Here is a 17,630-nt window from a genome sequence, read left to right as displayed (position 1 = left end):
CATTTTAGGCATTGTCTCCGAGTTATTAATTGTTGAGAAAATATGTCTGACTTGGGGCCTACTCTACTGATTTCGCGGTGCCTAGTCTAATGTGCACAGACAGTAGAATAAGTCATTGCACGCCAGACACACTTCACTCGATTTTAGGAATACCTTGTCAAATATCCATCACTTATTTTTTATACTAATTTTGCAACTAGCTGACGAGTATAAGAGGGTATACTATACCTTCTGCAAAATATGTATTTCTTTAGTGGTAATAGCGGAAGTAACAGTTTCCTTGACGAAACTCTCGTCAGTGCTTTCCAATTTTTCTGTCTGTGCAGACACCGAACAGAGTGGCGGAGCGAACACTTGCGTCTCTCTTTCCTCTCTCAATTTCTTCGCCTCCATTGTTGCTTTTACCAACGTTTCAGCCGCGAGCTTCTCAGCGACTTTTCTAGCATTTTCAGCTTCCTCCCTGGCCGCCTCTGCGGCAGCCATTTCCACTTTTGCAGCTTGTAACCTCTCGTCTGTTTCCTGTCTTTCGATTCTCAGCTTCTCACGCAAATCTTCTGCATTCTTCAGATTTTCCACCAGTGTACGTAGTTCAGAGGAAACGACAGCGAAGGAATCCAGCATCTGGCGATTCTCGACTATTACTTCGTTAAACTGTGGTAATCTGTCAGTGCCTAATAAAGTAAAGTATAATATTTGATTAAACTCTTAATGATATTCAGAAGAATATAGTATAAAGATTTTTTTTACCGAAGATAATTGTTGATAACTCCTTCAGCTTCTCGATTCTTTTTTCTTGCAGTTCCTCGCCTGGTTTTAAATAATCATCAATCTCCTGAAGCAACTCTATTCCATCCTTGGGTGTCTTCACTGTGGTTGCCTTTCTTGCGAGCACCATTAACAGCTTACTACCAATTCTGTTCCATTCCTTAGCTTCCTCCAGAAGTATGAAGTACTCTATGCTTAGATCTATTCGCTTCCTTGTTTCCTCAACTCTTCTTTTGAGAATTTGCATTCTTTCTCTCAATGAAGAAATGTCACTCGTGGCTCGGGGCGTTGAACTAGTTGTTGACTCTTCGGTTGTCTTCACGAAAGTCTCGATTTTTTCTTCAAGGATCTGTTAACGAAGAATTCCTTAGTTGCATGTTAAAAATTATTATTTTCTTTGAAAATTTTTTTTCTACTTTATAGTTCCACATTTTTACTTGCATTACGCGCGATAGATAGTAAATATTGTTACTGATTCATGGGATGCACGCTTTGTTAGTATCTAATTCGAGTTTTCGATATTCTAGTAACCTTTATGAATTCTTACCGAGACAGTTTTCTCAAATTCCGCAAAGGAAGCAGCAGCAGCGCGTGCTGCTTGAAGATTCTCGCTAAATCTCGCATCGATGTGCTTCAGATGATCATCGAGATTTTGAAGCTCATTGTGAAGTTCACAGGTTCGTCGATGCTCCTCGACTCGTTCTGTAAACTGCCAGTCACAAATTGCGAGGTAAATCTTCAAATACTCCATAGCACCCTTCAGTTTCTCGATATCTTGAGCAGCAGCTTCCGATGGCTCTTGCTGCTGGATCCTAGCGATGGTTTCCTCGGTCTTCGCCTGAATCTGACTCACTTGATCAGAAATAGACGTTCTCATAATCTGTAGCTCATTAGATAAGGTCTTCAATTCAACCAGATTCTGCAAGGATGTTGCACGTTCAGCTTGAGCCTGTAGTTGGTCAGTTTTATGCTTCACCTGAAATACAATCATGAAATTAGAACAGTGGACCTAACAAAATATTTATTATGTTGTATAAAAATTTATTATAAAAATTTACCTCTTCGATGCCTTGGAAAATGGAAATTAGGGAATCCAGAAGGATTTCATAATCTGTTGTAGTTGTGCGCATGTTGTCCTGCATTTTTTGAAGTTTCTTCAAGATATCCTCTTGTGTCTCTCCTATTTCAATATTTTCAGAAAATAAGACAACGATTACAGTACTTGTATTAATCTATATATTTTATTTAAATACCTTTCTGACCCAAGGAACTCATGCTCTTTATTCTAGAGTCTAATTCATTGATGGACTTATTCAACTGAGGAAGTACTCGAAGTTTTGAACTCTGGAGATCCTGAAGGATGGTTGTTGTATCGGTAGACTGAGATTTAATCACTGGGTACAGGTCTGCGTTAAATTTCGTAACAGTTTCGATTGTCTATGTAACAGTAACAAGATTAGTAAAAATTGATCAACGTGTAGCCAAAAGAGATCCTCGCTAAATAATTAAATTTTACTAGTACACTTACCCTTGTACTTTCTTCAATCCTTCTCTCGTACTCAATACGTTTTTCTCTCAAAATTTCACTTGTGATTCTTGTCAACTGTATTTGCTTATTAGCAAATTTGTCTAAAAGCGTTTGGACACACAAACAGGCTCTGTGTATATCTAGATAAGGATCATCCACCTAAAACATATTTCATAGCATCGAAAAACCACTCAAGTCAATTCATAAAAAAATTAATTAACAAAAAATTATTTAGCTGAAACAACTCACCTGCACAGCAGCATCCAAAAATGCTTTCCCACTCCCAGTAAGCTTGACATAAAGAGGTTGAAGCTCCTTCCACCGTCTCTCAAGTTCTTCAATCTTCGAGTCATCCAAGACGTCAGTATGCCTAGCGAGATCACTCTCAATTGATTCGATCTCCCTCGATAATTCTTCAACCACCAAATGAAACTGTAAATAAAGAGATCCCAAATCGATCCTCCTTGCCACAAGATTCTTAGTCTTTGCCCAAGCATTCTGAAGATCCGCTGCTTTCGACTGCAACTCTGTCATCTGCAACTCCTCGAGCCTCTCTCGGATCGGAAGTATTTCGAATTCCAAGTGATCGACTTCCTGCGTTCTTTGCTCCAAATCGTTCAGCAGTTGACGATGCAATCGACAGAAATCCTCTGCCATGGGAACGTCGCTACCCATGTCCTGGTGACCCTGAAGAAACGCCTCGGGAATACTGGCCAACCATTTTCGTAGATCGTCATGCTTGTCCAGGAACGTGTTTATAATCCTCGATATCTCGAGATTTTCCTTCTCGTGAGCTGTGCAGCGCTCCATTAGTCGGATCTTTCGATTTTCCAGTTCCTCTACTGTGCGTTTCACACCCTGAAAAAAGAGAAAACGCAATTTAAAAGTTAGAAAAGTTGTTTGGTAATTTTGAGATAATTACAAAATTGGTAATTCAGAAAAGAAGAATATCTAAATAATCCTTTGAAAAAGAAGCACAATGTGAAAAGAAGACGGAAATGGAACAAGAGTAATGTTGCACAGGAAAATCTTGCTGTTGTCGTGTTGACGAGCAAGACGAAATTAAGTGTCAAGATTATTTATTGCAATAGACCTCAGCCCCTGGCGCTCCTCTTCCTGTGACATCAAGGAGGGCGTATCCTTCCGCCAAAGGCTTCGCGGTGACGTCTTCTATGGTGGCAACTGTCTGAGCATGGAAGCGCGCCAATCTTGTAGAGTATGGGGGATGCTCTGTGGTCACTAGCTGAATTTCCAGCTGGTCCAATTTTGTGATAGCCTGGAAGATAATATTTTCATTATTAACTAGTGACTTGAATATTTGAAATTAAAATAAAATTAAAATTGCAGAATGTATAAATACTATTCTCTTCTGAAGAATAACCTTTGGGAGGTCCAATTTCAGAGATTTCTTTTATACTGTACTCTGCTTTAGTACAGCCATTAATTACACTCTCCAATGCCTCATTAAAGTCCTCAGAAGAAACAGCAATGATGTAACATTGTAAGAATGATACATATTACATCACTTCTGTCACATAATCAATTCTCACTGCTCAAAGGAAACTTGCCCTCAGACAAAACGCTCAATCAAGCGAGATGTACACCAAGACCAAGTGAATAAGGTCAATGCTCACCGATCTCGCCGAATCGAAGAAGGCCACGGCTCTATTCAGCAGCGACTCGTACTGATCCAAGTCATTGACATAATCAGCAGCGGCGCCGAGAATTGCATACGCTTGCTCCGTTGCCTGCTCGCCGGCAAAGTGTCCCGATGACACTAATCGTTCGGTCGATTTCGTTATCTTGATCGATCTGTCTTGAAATTCCTATGAAATGAAAGTAATGTTTATAATAAATATTTGAATATTTGAATATTTGAATATTTGAAAATTTTCAAATTTGAATATTTGAATATTTGAATATTCGAATATCTGAACATTTGAACATTTGAATATTTGAATATTTGAATATTTGAATATTTGAATATTTGAATATTTGAATATTTGAATATCCGAAATTTGAATACTTGAAAAGTACCTTCGCTTCAGCTTGCAATTTCTTAAGTTCAAACAGAAGCAATTCCGCGCTCGACGCGGAATCCCCGAGCTGATCGCAGCTGCTCGACAGAGCAGCGATTCTGTCGTTGAGGATCTCCTCAAGATCACGTAGATCGGTCGCAAGCAGAGCTAGAGCCAGACATTGCTCCAATTGAGTCTTTCTGCTACGAAATGACGCCTCGATCAGACGTCTCCTGTCGTGGAGCTCTTCCAACCATTTCTCAACTTTAATCACAGCTGTTGAAAGAATCACAATTGGAAAGTATATAACTACGAGCACCAAACGTGATATACTATACATTATACAATACATTTTGCAGATATTATTGCTCACTTTCATTACTTGGTGATCAGCAGATCAGAAATATCCGAAATAAATAAAAACGAAATAGAAATGAAGATAAATAACACTCTACTATTATACAACACTTACTTAAAAAAATTATATTGCTATATTTATAAATCTCACTGCAAAAATAGCTTCCATATTAATAAACCAAAATATTAAAATCATCACAGAAACTTTGTTTCTGATTTACATTAATCTGGTCCTGGATCTTCAGAGATTAAACGTATAAAAATATCAGGAAAAAAGTTCATTGCCACTGAATCGCTCGATTTAACCAGACGAGCCTTATTTATTAGCATTCGCGTGCGCTACCACGGCGGAGCGTGTCGGCGCGCGAAAGGAAAACAGCATCAGTTATGTCATCGATGGAATAAAAGCGAAAGGGAGAACGAGCGCTGAGAGAATAGCAACGTCGGCTTATAATTAACCGTTTTTCACGACGGAAACATTAATTACAGCAGCTCACCGTGATCAGCTTCCAGTTTAATTCTGTCCGGCCTGGAATCCAAGGTGCCTTCGTTTGCAATCTCCTTCAGCCTGTCCAATAAATTCTTTCCCTCGCGCAAGGCGCCCATCAACGCCTCGAGCATGTTCTTCCGAAGATCATGGATCTTCGACAAGAAGTTCTTCACCGCCTCGATCTCGATTGGCAACAACGTGTCGTTGCAGGCCATCTCGAGGGCCCTCATGCTTTCTCGACACTCTTCCGCTCGGCTGAAGCATTAATATCGATCATCAAGGGTGGAAGAAAAAGGTGTCGTTCGATTTTATGAATTGGATAAGATATACGAGGTGTTAGTATTAAAATCTCATATTTTGTCGCTGTATATCATTTAAGTGCTTCTATATTCTTTTACGTGAATTTTCTTTGAGCTCTTTTATTGTAGAATAGTTTCGTAAATCTATTAAAAGGTTTTTATTAGAATATATTAAAGTCGTATTAGAAATTGTAATGAATTAACATATAAATCGCAAATCTAATAAGTTGTCGTGACTTCTGAAGAAAAATTTGAAAATAGAGTTTTAGAGGATATTCTTTATACTAACCATTGAAACAACACATTGCTATCGAGGATCTGCTTACGACGTTCTAAAAGCTCGTTGACATCACGCCAAGCTTGCCCCAACGTTTCCGCCATCGCGGCATACACTTCCGCCCTGGGTCTTTGATTCGAAATCAACTGATCAGCCTGTCGGAGCAATTCTTCCACCGGGCTCTGTTTGCTCTTTTGTCAAGAAATGCAAAATTATATAGATCACGTCAGAATCTCAACTAAAATGAGCTTTTAATTACTATTTAAGTTCGACCACTAACAAACTACATTTTCAATGAGATCCTTTTTGTGTTTATGAAGATAAAATAAACTTATTAAAAAACAGTCAAGCATGAGTTTGTCATTTTACCTGCAATCGAAGTAGAACTTCGTCGTGCGAATTTAATAATTCGGTAGCTTCCTCCACCGAAGCACCGAGCTTCGTCAGTTCCGGTTGGACCTCCAGAACCTTTAACCTCAGCCATTCCCCGCTCTAAGTATAGGACACACAGAAAAGAAGATGGACTAAGAGAATGTTGATTAAAACGTGCTGATCTTTGAAAAATGAGAACAGTTGACACGACTGATAATATTTACTGTGAATTTGCAGTAAAGCAGAACTCGTAAAAGGCAACGAACATACCCTGACATGCAATAGTAAACAAGTCGTCGTTACCTTTTATGGTATTACACGAGATGATCTACAGATACAGTAGATCAAATCGGAAAATAAGAACGAGAGTTTTATTCAGATGTAGAATGACGTCATTCAAACATGACTAAAAATGGGAAAACATTTTATTCCAGTATGTATTAATTAGAGCCTCGAGTACAGTAGACATATTGGAATCGAATACATGGTTTCGATTTCGAAGTGATTTACTGTCCAGCTTAACAGGCTGCCTTCGAGGCATTTAAAAATAAATTAAACAATTCATAAAATTAATTTATTGAAATAATTCAGACACCTGACCTTTTCGAAATTTAAATAAATTTTGACAAATATTCGCATATTTCAAAATAATTCTAGTTTCAAAGTCTGAACTGTCACCAGTTTGTTAAAGAGCTCAAGCAAGATTCGAGTTTTCACAAAATAATTTATAAAACTAAAAATAACTCAATCTTTTCTTGGAAAAAAGAAGAATTCAGCATGTTTAAAAAAGTCAAGTCAGGAGAAAAATGAAAATTCATTTCTTAGAATGTATGATATAAGAGAAGCTTTGACAATCTTGTTTTACCTTTTATGAGCCGTTCAGACGATCTTTCCCAGCTTTTTACCCCCTCGGTCTATTTCAAATCGTTTAGAGACGAAATGCAAACATTACAAGCGAACATCGAGAAACCGTCGTAAACGCGACGTTTATTTATCGAACAGCTCTGAAATACCATGTGAGAAAGGATGAATTCTCCTCTGGAACCTCGACGATCGTTAATTTCCGCGTTTCTGATGGTGAAAATAGCTACGCGCGTTTGCAACCATATAAACACGTCGACGGGTTAACGAACTAATAGATGGATAAGGAAATAATCGATGAATACTAGCACGAGTTACATCGAAAACCGGTATGGGACGATTGATTGTGAGACGACTATGTTTCACATAATGATCAAAGAGTATTCTTATGCAAAGTGGTAGGTATCAGCCATTCTAATTCCCATTGGTTACGGCAAGGTCTCACAACTCTGCGCATAAATTGCACCGAATACGTGGAATACTGTAGAAATAAAATCAGAATTTGCTTCTAAGAATTTCAGCATCCATACTGAAATTAAATGACATTTAATTGTTACTACAAATAGAACTAAATTTCGTAACTATCACTTGTAAATTTAAAAATAATAAATTAGAAGTACCTATTTTGTAGTTTACAAATTAGTATGTTAGGGAATTTGTGAACACTGAAATTTCTGTTACTGAAAAATTATAGGACTCTTGAGTACGTTTAGTAAATGCTTGGCAATTATCACCAGCGTATCTGAAACACATAAGTCGATGATTTTTAATTAAATGCATCACTGATCGAATAAACGAGCGGTAATTGTGACGCTTTCAAAGCACGTCAACCGTGATTCGAAGTAATTGGAATAGTTTTAATTATCCGTACCAAATTGACAACCGGTTGAAATCACCGGGAGCATTTATTAGTAATTGCAGACGTAACATCGATAAAAAAAGGAAGCCAGCGAGTATTCAATACCGTGACGAATGATGCTGCATTAAAAATAGACTTCGAAAAATGAAGTTCGAGTCAGGTGATCAACTGGCGCTCTCAAAAATATATTGTTAATAAAATTCGAAAAGTGAGCATTTTTTTATAGCTATGAGACCTTGGAACGTAAACAGCGCGTAGGCAACGTAAATCGCGACTAGTCGCGAAATTTTATTACGCGCAAACGACATTGGTACTCCTTCGGTGGTGACATCACATCCCTCCTTGTACTCGCGCGTTTATTTGTAGCGAGACGTCTCGTCGTAGCGTCATTCTAAATCCTTCATTTGCACGCGATCGTCGGTCCCACAGAAGAGTTCCACTCGTCCCGCCCACACAGAAACTTTTTTCATTCAAGTTCAAACGTCGTCCGTTCTTGATTCTCAGAGATCAAATTTCACGAAAAAAATACTCTTCTTAAAAGAAATTTTAGAAAGACTAAAGGATCTTTCAAACTTCTTTAATAAAGCAATCAAAATGCAATACCTTTTTGCTCTAAAATTCTCACTGACTCTACTGCTTTCTCCACTGCGTCTTGCTTTTAATTTTAGCAAAATGAACATGAGTTGCAAGTATATAAATTAATTGTCTCAAAAATATGAAATTACTAGCAATAGCTACCAAAGGCTTTTATCGACTACCAATCTGAACAATTTATTTGAACCCTACTAGCTTTTATATTGACAACAATTATCATCATTAATCTTACGTTAAGCAACATTTTCACAATAAAATTCTTTTTGCTTTTGATTCTTCGAGCAGCCTTCCCTCGAGTCAGTCGAAAATAAGAATAAATTATTCGAATAAAAGAAGCAAATCATTCAAGCAGAAGGAGCAAATCATTCAAACGAACCCTTTATAAAAAGCGAGCCGAATGAAAGCAGCGACGGATTTCCGGAGCACCCGGGGATACTTCTAAATCTAAATGCGAGCTCGCAGGCAAAATCGGGATGAGAAAGACGAGACGAGGGTCTAACCCTTTCTGGATCATGTGGGGGAGAGAGGAAGACAGAAAGGTGGAGTAGAAACTAGAGAGATCGGTCCTGGGTTCGTCGACCCGGCAGTTGGACCACAGAAAGACACGATATGCTTCCATTTTCATCTTTGGCAGCCTGCCAAAGTTTCGTCTGGACCAATACCGTCTCTTTCCCCGTTTCCATCGGCGACAATATTTCCTCTTTTTTTTGCGGATCCATCTTCTCGATGAAATCTTCAAATATATACGCAGATAATCGAGAGAAGTTGCAGAAAGTTTCCATTGAGAAATTTTAAAGAAACAAGTAAACCAGTAGACCTAATTCCATTCACAGATTTATTACTCTTCTAAGAACAGTAAAAAACTTAGAAATATTCCCTAATAATTTGCACAAAAACTGTATTAATTTCCCTGAATAATCTATTTCTTAATTTAACTTTATTCCATGAAACACTTATTTGTGTCTACCGAATAAAGTTCATTCATTCCTCCTTCTCCAAACAAACTTCTGCCCATCTCTGGTCTCAAGGGGAAAGATCTCGTACACGATTGAATAATTAATTCGGTCCGCTGAGTGCTCACGGTTACAGGCTGTTCATTAAACATCACAAGAGATGCATCCCTCGTTCTATCATCCAGCGGCCGCCTCTGTCTGCACGCGCTTCACGCACGAAGGCATGAAGAATCGAGAGTACCGCGGCTCGAATAAATCGCGGCAGTCGCGAGGCATCAGACCAGCCATCCTTATCGATCTACCCAGGCGATTTTGCACGATCACGAAGCAAGGTTTCCACAATGGCAAAATGATTCCTCGACCCGTGAACGCGAACGACTTCCCCCGTCCCATGACCGCGATGATGTCAGCAACGATCCGTGAAGTCTGACACGGATCATCCTGATGGAAACTGCATTTTTCTGTTTTTTTTTTCCTTTTTTTTTTATTAAAGAACCCTGTCACGTGCTTGGCGGGCGACGTTCGAGCAAATACGTGACACACAGACGCAGATGTACATACGTACACAGACGCAGAGAGAAACGTCTCCCTGTACGCGAAGCTGCGAGCCTCGGTCGGCACGAACTCTTCAACAAACCACGGCAATTTCTCTTAAAGGCGTTGGCACGCCGGCAGACACGACGAACCGTCCGATCGAGATACCCTACAGAGATACTATCGCGAAACGAGTTTTAATATCGCCGTTCGAATCGCGCGAAAACTGACTGAAAAAATTCTACGGTCAGGCTGAAACATTTTGCTCCGTGATGTATGTTCTCTGTGAGATTGTTCTTTTTTTATTTTGTTCTTGAGATTATCTGGGTAGAAGAGCAAATATACGTGTAATAAATTGTAAGGGAAAGATGCAATTTAGGGAATTACAAGATTTAGGTGCAAAATTTATCTTTTATTTGACCCCAAGGTTTGGATCCAAAGTGTATTCAGTTCGCTTTCTTTTTCATGTGATTTAATACACTCTGGCTTTGAAATCCAGATAGCTTTAATTTTGGGACTATTTGAAAATGGCTAGATTTGGACTTATACTGTCCTTCAACTCACCAAATAAATTCTAGATTCAGAATAATAATATCCTGTACACAATATTCCTCCAATTCCTGCAGAAATAAAATTCCCCTAGAAAAAAAATTGCACCTCTCCCAAAAAAGCTCCCTCACACGTGAGACTTCACCAAGCATTTTCAAACCGTGTCCCAGAGGAAGGGACACGGCAAAGGTGAGAGGGAGCTCAACCTTGAACTCCAGGGGATTTCGTCGGCCCGTTCGCGCGTCGAAAGCGAAGAAAAATATGTGCAGGCCGTAGCGTTTCCACCGTAGCTGTGACACGATGACAATGAAAACGGATTCCACACGGCTACAGGAGTGAAAGTGAGTTCTGCAACGAGTCGTATTGCACGCGGCATCCTGGCAAAGTCACGCGTGCACGCCGCGTGTATTACGTTCGAAACACGCGCGTGTCTCCCCAGAGAGAGAGACCGATGGGAACGACTGGTACACGATGGAGCACAGCCATATTCGGCGGCCTGAAATTAGGACGAGCCGATCGATCGATGCCCGAGTGAATTCGGCTTGATTTGACCAGGAGTTTTTTCCTCGTCGAGACGACACTCGTTCCCTCGTTTAAGGAGCTGACGCGCCATGCCGCTGGTTACCCGGAAATCGAACGAGTCGGATGACACGCGTGTGCAGGTCGAGCGCGTTGAAGTCTCCGACTTTTGCGAAACGAAGAGAAGCTGGTCGCGATTGCGGGACAGCTTGACCGAGTTCGAGGCGATCTTTTATGGGCAGGGTTTTGCAACCTCGTTTACTTTGATCTACGCGATACGTGCAAACGATTTGTGAGCGGAGAAACGCGAGCTGAAGCAGAATTTTTAGAAGGAAGGTTTCTTAGATATTCGTCACTACTGGAAGATAGTTGAAATTATTCCTTTTTGCCTATCTCTAACTCGAAGCGAGAAAATAAGACAAATTTAGTACACTGTCTGTAAGACTCAATTGATTAATTAGTATAAATACAAAATTAATTTCAAGACATAAAAATAAATGAAAAACTCTGCATTTATTTACATCCTCATTTTCACTTGGACTACCTATTTCAAGTATATTATATTACCATATTTAAGCACGAATCAGAAATATTTCAATTCGATGAAGCTTGAATAAAAGAGTAGACAACTTCTACGTTAAAATGGAGAAGAGACAGAAGTCAAACTTCGTAGAGATAGACCTTGGAACCTTGGAAGAAGAATATATTCTGTCAGTGTCCATAATTCGTATTCCGCCCATGGATCTACATAAGGATAAGTTCGATGGTACTTGAAGATGACTGTACCACCTCCATGGGTTCCCGTCTTTGGCCCGTCCGCCTTATTTTCCTTTTTCGTTCCCTTGGGTCCCTTCAGAGGCAGGAGTCAGTGTCGTAAGGTCGTAGGTACGTACAAGGTGGAGGCGCGGTGGAAGGATCACGCCCGCCGTCTCGTATAATACCGGTTTGTTAGATTACATGAGAACGTACAGAGGGAGATCCGTGCCACGGTAGATCCTCTTTGGATCGACCTGAGCGGACCAACCTTTGTATGTCTGCCTACCTGTCTGTCTGTCTGTCGGTCCGTCTGGATGCTTGTCTTTCTGATTACGTGGCCGTGCCAACGTGCATTAACGCAGTCAATCGTTCAGCATCCGGCAAAACATTATTCATTCAGTGATCTCTTTTTTCCATATTAAGTATGTTTTATCAATCGTTAGGATCTGGTTCTGAAGTATACATTGTCAGAGGTTAAGTATTCTTAAAGCAAAATAGTGTTACTCTTAAGGAATTATTTTCTAGGTTTACTCTCCTACCATTAAATATATTCTTGCAGATTTTCTACATGCATTTAATGTAACTGCTCATATAAAAATTCATTGTGTCATTCTATTGATGTATCTTACAATTCTCCTAATTTAGTTCCATGAGTAGATCATCTTGTAATTTTAGAACTTCTGTCCTCTCCCCATAACTTATCGTGCGACTACCATACTATGTTCAAGGCACAATAAATTTCTTCCTCGTCGATGTCGAAGGAAGATATCACGCTCACCACCGCCTCACAAGCTCCGCCATCTTTAAATTCCACGATAATTAGGGAATAAAAGCCAATTACTAAACGCGTCATAAAATTAGCCGATAATTTGTAAACTTCCACGGTGGTTAATTAATGTGGTCCGCGATGGGGATGTTAATTTGCAAATAGCCGAGCGTGTGGCGATCAGCGTCGAAACAATGAGTCATTATTTCGGTCCATGGATCCTGGCGAGGAAACAGCTCGCTGGCAGATGCAAATGAATATACCGAGACGAGCGACGTGTAACCGATAATGCCGTGATGTAACAGTGTAACCGGTAAGACCGTGATGTAATGTATCAAACCAGTTGTGTATCGCTGTTATCGCGTGTTGCCACGATAAGGATCGTTTGACGGGCACAAGCGCGAAGGAGGCAAGGATCTGTCGTCCTCTGGTGAGGGCCGCGTTTGCTAAATTACATCGGGGCTCAAACAATCCTTACATCGCCAGATAATCATCTCTATGAGCCGTCGAGCGTACAAATCGCTTCTCTAGGAAACAAATTGCCGAGTTACACGTCGCTGGAGCGCTAACCTAGTACCTTTTCTGGATTAGACACTTTCGCGATTGACCAATAGCACTTTTTTATCGAGATGTTGATATTTCTGGGGTGTAATTGCTCTTTTCAAATAAGGCTTAGAATCTCTTAACAGTAGATACAAGATTAGAGAAATCTAACTAATAAATATACATATGTCTGAGTATAAAGAAAACACTCAATTTCCAGAAATATTTGCTCCTAAAAGCATTCCTGAAATGAAATCCTAAAAATACTTCTGCAAGAAAACTAGTACTACCACAAGAGATCATAGACCTCTTCTTCCCAAGAGGATTACGTAATCCCATACAGCGTATGTTTTCGCCAAGCAGATCGCCTCGATCTCGATCTAAGGATCTCTGACATTCCTCTAGTTAGCAACGGAGTCGGCCAGGTCGCGACTAATTATTTTTCGGAGGGGCGTAACGAACGCAAGACGAGTCACCCCGTTCACGATGGTACAACGATCACGAAGGAAGGAACCGTGCAGCGGTTAAATTTATCCTTCGCGGAGTTTCGGGCAGCTCGTTTTGCTCGATGGATACCTAAAACGCTTACGGTTTCGAGAGGACTCGGAAATAGCTATGGACTCGGGGCTCCCGAAATATCTAACACCATAGATTATGGTCGCGTGCAACTACGCTCGGCCTTCCCATCTGACCGATGTACCCAACGATTAAACGACTCTGAAACGCTTCCTACACCATACATCATGGACCAGTGGATGCTGCTTTGACAGCTATGACACGCTGATGTATGCTGACTTTCGGTAGCCGATAACCGCGGCGCCTGTGTTTTTGATCTTCTCTGGGAGCTATTTAGTGTTTTTAGTTATTTATATAGTGCTCTTGTAATCTTTGCTAATATGATAAGAATATTTAACGTGCACAGTTGTATGTAAATCGTGCTCGATAATGAAGGTTGTTACCCTCCACCGATGGACGTCAGGTTATTTCTGATCCATACATTAATTCATTTGCAATATTCATGCAATTATTGAAACATTCATTCTGTATAAATTTCATACAACAGTAGTAATAAATACCTTTCATTTCAAATCTAAGAATATGAGTTTCTATCATATTTATACTGTTACCTTAATTTCTAACTTATTATGTTAGCATTTATTTTAGACACTACTATATGTATGAATAATCTACTTACGTGTAAAATAAATATAAAAATATTTACAAAATATATAATATTAATTGAAAATGTTATAGAAGATAAATCGATAGAAAATGTCACCCCTTCATATCCCTACCTTCCTACCCAACATTCAGACTAATTAAAATTCTTCAAGAGATTATCTACTAAAGGGACCAACTTCTCCACAGGGAGAGAAATCAATCCATTAGTCTATGAAGATAAGGAAGGATGGCCCTTACTTGAAGTAGAGCGATCACCAGACGCGTTTCACCGCTCTGCACCGCTATGGTGCTTATGGTGGTGGTCGGGCTGGTGGTTTGTTGCGGTGCATCCTCGTTGCTCTCCACCACCGTTCGTGATTCCTTCTCGCGGGGTCCCTCCCCGTTTGGCGTTTTTTCCATCGTGTGCTCGTGCCCGTCCACCATTCTCGTAATTCTTTTCTTTCGCGGAAAAAGCAGAACAGTTCGGACTATGAACGTGGATCGATTTAGCGATTACATTGACTCCTTTTTACCACCGCCTCAGGGAAGCTACCTTTCTTTTCGAATGAATGACTACAGTGTTTCTCCTTATAAACTTCTTGCAATCCTTTTACCCCTTGGAATTATTTTACAAATTCATAGAAAAGTCTTTAATTATTTACTGTACGACTTCAAGGCTGATATTTTCATTAACAACGAAAGAAATTAATGTGTCTACATAAATTTCCAGGCCTCAGAATTCCTAAAATTCTACTAAACATGTAACAGAATGGCGACGATATGATTGTGATATTAATAACATTACACCTAAGTACATATTCTATAGAACACCGGAAGCCAGTGGACTAGGGTTCATGAAACACGGTATCTCATTGGCCTATCTCCAAAAATTCGCTCGTTCGAAGGTACAAGGAACAGACGAAGGTCCGATAGGTCTTCTCGGGGCGAATTAATCTCGACGGTGATCAACGTTCCGTGTGCATTCGCGTGAAGAACGCGGCTATCACGCGGAAACGTTTTCGGCGGAGGACGAAATTGATGCCCCCTTGTCGTTCCTTCCTTCTTCGAGACACAACGATGTGGATGTTACGTTCTCCAGTTACCACTGCCCGACTCTACTGATTAACGTTATTTTTGGCGATTCGCCAGGACCGCGTCTGCGCAAATTCCGCGACGAATCCGTTGCCTCTCGAACCACGCGAACCTCTATTCTTTGGCGCCGAACAATTCCAACTGTTCCATCATTCCTCACGTCGAAAGGGAATGGAAATCTACGTCTCGAATTTTTTGCAAGTTGAATAAAAATAATAGGAAAATGAAAAAAAATAGGAAAATGAAAATTATAAGACAATGATAAAGACTCCACAAAAAGAGATTTGCTTTGAGAAAAATTGGATTTGGAAATTTTTGAAGATATCTGTTGCATGAAAATATTGAAGACAGTGTCATTTAGTAGTGCATAAGGGTCTTGAGTATTACAGATGAAACAGATAAACATTATAGGAGAATAGAGTAAATGCATACACAATACTCTTTACCTAGCTGAACGAAAATTAAAAAAAACAGCATGAACAAGTTGAACAATTATATTACAATACTTTCTGTATTCATAAATAAATTCTACATAAAAAACGTGCAAGCAAATTCCCTCACATTTTAAGTATCCATCAAATATACCACTTGCCACCAATTTTCTCCTCTCAAAGCAAGACCTCAAACAAAAATTACCTACATCTCGATTTCCCTGACCCATTCCCAAAACCCAGAAAGAAAGCAAAGAGAACTCCACAGATTCCTGACATTTTCCATAGAAGTAGAAACCCAGTCTCCCTAATGGTTTAATTACCCTGCATTCAATTAAAACGCGTCAGAGATAACGAAGGGATCTGGGTACACCTCCCTGCGATCCGACATCGGTGTGTTTATACTTTATAGGTATCTTTGTAAGGTGACGTCACCGACACGGACGAACGAATGGGAGGATAAAACCGGACTGACTGGTGGCGTTCTCCGAACGAGAGGTTCGCCACACCGCTGGACCCACGATCGAGAGACGATCTCCCGTAGAAATGGGGGGAGAGGGCACATAAGGACCCAAGAAAATTGACCAGGGACCACGGTAATAAACCCTGTCGTGGAAATCTTCAGGGACTTCGCGCCGCGGAAGCATTTTCCTGCGCACCAGAAGCAATCGCAGCGTGAACGATGTATAGTATTATCGGTCGCATTATGTCAGGCTAATTGCACGTTATCTGGAGGTCTGGTGTGTCTGCTGGTAACAGACAGATTAACACCCGCGTATTTTCATGCGATTACTCTCCTCTAATAGGGTTCAATGACTACGCGCGACACTTTGTTCGGTGACAATAACAGTCCCTAAGATAGAATTATAAAATAAGGATATAGAAAATGAGCTAGAGGAACATTGTTTAGAAACGGAGCTTATTTGACCAGTTTAGGTTTCCGATATTCTGGTAATATGTAATTCTAGATAAAATCGAGCGTGATAGATTGTGATAAGTTTCATTGTTAATTATGGTACTCGAGTGTCCCGCCTAATCCTGCAGATGAGCTACTGAAGTTGAAAAAAAATAGAGAAATATAATTCGAAATAGCGAACACATACCATCCTCAGAAAATTTCAATAAAGTAGGATTAAATCTTCGCCAGAAAATATTAGCCTTTCGTGATTGCGATCAGAAATAAAATAGTCGCGATAGGAAATGATAAAAATTGAATTCCAGAAAAGTCTCACTGAAGATCTATGCGAGTACGATTAATCGTTTTTAGCTAGTCACCTAAATCGATCCACGTTCAAGCAGTGACAATCACAACGCAAACCGCAGCAACAGCAACACTCGCGTGACACATGTCACAATCCCGTCACATCACCGGTTGATCGGTCGCAACAGCAAGCCGACTCGAGACTGAGCCAGGACTCCGTTTCGAATGCCGCCGAAGCCATTCGGCCAGGGACGAACTCAGTCGAACACGCACGATCGTCGACGAGCACAGACGATCGATCCCGAGCTGTGACGATAACTCGTGACCCGGCAGATTTGAAATGCCGCTTCGATAACAGGACCCAGTAATTACCGATGAACTCTCCTTGTTGGAACCTGACCAGCTCTTTTTTGTTACGTTAGGAACACACTGGAGTGATGTTTTAATGGCACTTTATTTACAAACGTGACGAGCAAACCATGCATACAATGAAACGAGTGCTGTGATATGTTGCATTTCTAGAAAAGAAAAGAGTGTTTGGATATGTATTTCATTTTTTAAATACTGGGAGATTGGGATGGAGGAATTGTTAGGTTCTTGTTTTAGACTTATCTTAATTTGTGGTGGAGCGATGTATTCAGCCTGGTGTATGAATTTTTGTAAGTTGGATATGCATACAATTTTGATCATATTTGAAAAAAGATT

The 17,630-nt window shown here is 40.1% G+C and overlaps 1 protein-coding gene across 1 annotated transcript in view; it reads right to left on the bottom strand.

Moving 5' to 3' along the window:
- Positions 1-17,630, bottom strand: part of LOC143188362 (uncharacterized) — a 44,580-nt gene that overhangs the window by 19,604 nt on the left and 7,346 nt on the right. Inside the window, exons 15-45 of the mRNA XM_076392570.1 lie at positions 17,491-17,567; positions 17,404-17,443; positions 17,089-17,354; positions 16,883-16,963; positions 16,744-16,776; positions 16,639-16,688; positions 16,518-16,523; positions 16,449-16,473; positions 16,160-16,375; positions 16,096-16,101; positions 15,835-16,048; positions 15,740-15,743; positions 15,316-15,668; positions 15,065-15,263; positions 14,920-15,021; positions 14,864-14,878; positions 14,738-14,817; positions 14,460-14,696; positions 6,104-6,226; positions 5,747-5,925; positions 5,166-5,413; positions 4,331-4,587; positions 3,928-4,119; positions 3,387-3,569; positions 2,543-3,151; positions 2,294-2,452; positions 2,019-2,202; positions 1,824-1,945; positions 1,313-1,741; positions 748-1,114; positions 229-671 (exon numbers count right to left, since the gene is read on the bottom strand). Coding sequence (XP_076248685.1) covers positions 229-671; positions 748-1,114; positions 1,313-1,741; positions 1,824-1,945; positions 2,019-2,202; positions 2,294-2,452; positions 2,543-3,151; positions 3,387-3,569; positions 3,928-4,119; positions 4,331-4,587; positions 5,166-5,413; positions 5,747-5,925; positions 6,104-6,226; positions 14,460-14,696; positions 14,738-14,817; positions 14,864-14,878; positions 14,920-15,021; positions 15,065-15,263; positions 15,316-15,668; positions 15,740-15,743; positions 15,835-16,048; positions 16,096-16,101; positions 16,160-16,375; positions 16,449-16,473; positions 16,518-16,523; positions 16,639-16,688; positions 16,744-16,776; positions 16,883-16,963; positions 17,089-17,354; positions 17,404-17,443; positions 17,491-17,567 — 5,499 coding nt within the window. The remainder of the gene's footprint in view (positions 1-228; positions 672-747; positions 1,115-1,312; positions 1,742-1,823; positions 1,946-2,018; positions 2,203-2,293; positions 2,453-2,542; positions 3,152-3,386; positions 3,570-3,927; positions 4,120-4,330; positions 4,588-5,165; positions 5,414-5,746; positions 5,926-6,103; positions 6,227-14,459; positions 14,697-14,737; positions 14,818-14,863; positions 14,879-14,919; positions 15,022-15,064; positions 15,264-15,315; positions 15,669-15,739; positions 15,744-15,834; positions 16,049-16,095; positions 16,102-16,159; positions 16,376-16,448; positions 16,474-16,517; positions 16,524-16,638; positions 16,689-16,743; positions 16,777-16,882; positions 16,964-17,088; positions 17,355-17,403; positions 17,444-17,490; positions 17,568-17,630) is intronic.

This window comes from Calliopsis andreniformis, chromosome 2 (genome assembly GCF_051401765.1).
Source record: "Calliopsis andreniformis isolate RMS-2024a chromosome 2, iyCalAndr_principal, whole genome shotgun sequence".
Classification (NCBI taxonomy): Eukaryota; Metazoa; Arthropoda; class Insecta; order Hymenoptera; family Andrenidae; genus Calliopsis; species Calliopsis andreniformis.
This window is presented reverse-complemented; position numbering and strand designations above follow the sequence as displayed.